At 44.2% G+C, this 2,375-nt stretch overlaps 1 protein-coding gene across 1 annotated transcript; it reads right to left on the bottom strand.

Annotated features, from left to right (window-relative positions):
- Positions 1–490: 490 nt before the first annotated feature.
- On the bottom strand, positions 491–2,357 carry LOC106943867 (protein NLRC3-like; the record flags this gene model as incomplete). The annotated part of the gene is made up of 1 exon (XM_015027155.1): positions 491–2,357. A coding segment is annotated over one exon (1,785 nt), but the record flags the coding sequence as incomplete, so codon positions are not given.
- Positions 2,358–2,375: the final 18 nt, after the last annotated feature.

The following is a 2,375-nucleotide window of genomic DNA, read 5'->3' as shown; positions in this document are numbered from 1 at the left end:
ACATTAAGTAACTAAAAAGTGTACTTCATTAGCAGTTATAATAAACCAAAAGTGTATTTGTAGCATACTGTAATCACATTACTAATATATTAAATATGTATTTCCAATATACTTAAAATACATTCTAAGTATATGTCAAATCTAATTCAATCACTAAAATAGTACACTCAAAATATACTAATCTAGCAGAGTTTTGGTACATAAAAATAAGTACACTTAAAGTACACTAAGACCTACTTACGTTTGTCCAAAAAAAGTATGTTGAAGTATGCTTAGTACACTTTAAATAGTTCTTAAGTACTACTTAAATACTACTTAAGTACACTAAGCATCAAATTAGTATTTCAAAAATTTCATACTTTAAGTATACTAATTCTAAGTACACTTGAAATATACTCATGATTAGTCCGACAAAAAGTTTGCTTAAGCATGGCGGAGTGTTGTTGTTAGCAGCTGCTGAAAGTAACTAAAAAAAGTTACTTTAATGTAACTTAGTTACTTTCCACATCAGGTAATCAATAATCTGATTAAAGTTACTTTTTCAAAGTCACTATGCCATCACTGGTCTGGACTCACCGAGCCTTTCTGCAGTTCCTCACAGCTGGAACCAGTCTCAGTCGGCCCGATTCTGATGTGTTGTACTTCTCCAGGTCCAACTCATCCAGAACCTCTGACATCTGCAGCATGAAGGCCAGAGCTGAACACTGGATCTCTGAGAGCTTCTTCCCTGATTCCAGGAGCTGCTGGATCTCCTGAAACACTGAGAGGTCGTTCATCTCCACCAGACAGTGGAAGATGTTGATGCTTCTGTCAGGAGAGATTTCATCAGAGTTCATCTTCTTCAGATTGTTGATGATTCTCTGGATGGTTTCTGGACTGATCTCTGTCTGACCCAGCAGGCCTCCTAACAGACTCTGGTTGGACTCCAGAGTGAGACCATGAAGGAAACGAACAAACAGATCCAGGTGGCCATTTTTACTGCTTAGGGATTTAGACATAAGTCTGTTCATGAAATCCTCCAGAGATGTTTCAAAGTAATTTCTTCCCAGGAACTTCTCCACCACCTCTGTATTCCTGCTGGTGAAACAGTGGAACATGTAAACTGCAGCCAGAAACTCCTGGATGCTCAGGTGAACAAAGCAGTAAACTGGTTGCTGGAAGATCAGACTCTCTCTTTTGAAGATCTCTGTACAAACTCCTGAGTACACTGAGGCCTCTGTGACATCCAGACCATACTGCTCCAGGTCTTCTTGGTAGAACATGATGTTTCCTTTCTCCAGGTGTTTAAACGCCAGCCTCCCCAGATTCAGAAGAACTTCCCTGTGAGCCTCCATCAGCTCCTGTGGACTTGTTTCATGTCCTCCATGGTACTTGTTCTTCTTCCTCTTTGTCTGGACCAGCAGGAAGTGTGAGTACATGTCAGTCATGGTCTTGGGCAGCTCTCCTCTCTGCTCTGAGGTCAACATGTTCTCCAGAACCGTAGCAGTGATCCAGCATAAGACTGGTATTCCACACATGATGTGGAGGCTCCTGCAGGTCTGGATGAGGGAGATGATTCTGCCGGACAGCTCTTCATCACTGGACCTCCTCCTGAAGTACTCCTCCTTCTGGGCGTCGGTGAAGCCTCGTACTTCTGTTGCCCTGGAGACACATGAAGGAGGGATCTGATCGGCCGCTGCAGGTCTGGTAGTTATCCAGATGAGAGCCGAGGGAAGCAGGTTCCCCTTGATGAGGTTTGTCAGCAGAACGTTGACTGATGACGTCTGTGTGACGTCAGAAACCAGCTGCCTGCTGTTGAAGTCCAGTGAAAGTCTGCTTTCATCCAGGCCATCAAAGATGAAGAGCAGTTTGCATTTATCCAGCTGCTCTGCTGGGAGCTTCTGGAGTGTTGGATGGAAAACATGGAGCATTGAGAGAAGACTGTGCTGCTGATCTCTGATCAGGTTCAGCTCCCTGAACGACAGCAGAACCACCACACTGACATCCTGGTTCTCCAAGCCCTCGGCCCAGTCCAGAGTGAACTTCTGCACCGAGAAGGTTTTTCCAACGCCAGCGACGCCGTTGGTCAGAACCACTCTGATGGCTCCAGGTTGGTCAGGGAAGGATTTAAAGATGTCATGGCACCTGATTGGAGAGTCATGGAGGTTCTGGATCTTGGAAGCTCTCTCCAGCTGCTTCACCTCATGTTGGGTATTATCCTCTTCACTCCATCCCTCTGTGATATAGAGATCAGTGTAGATCCTGTTGAGGAGGGTTCTACTTCCCGTTTCATCACTTCCTTCAGTCACACATTCACATCTCCTCCTCAGATTGATCTTGTGTTCCTCTAGAACTTCTCGCAGAACAACATCTGCTGAAATAAAGAAGAAAATACA

This window comes from Poecilia latipinna, unplaced genomic scaffold, assembly GCF_001443285.1.
Source record: "Poecilia latipinna isolate Pla-1442-1.1 unplaced genomic scaffold, P_latipinna-1.0 Scaffold6298, whole genome shotgun sequence".
NCBI lineage: Eukaryota > Metazoa > Chordata > Actinopteri > Cyprinodontiformes > Poeciliidae > Poecilia > Poecilia latipinna.
The sequence above is the reverse complement of the archived record's forward strand: the minus strand, read 5'-3'. Positions and strand labels throughout refer to the sequence as shown.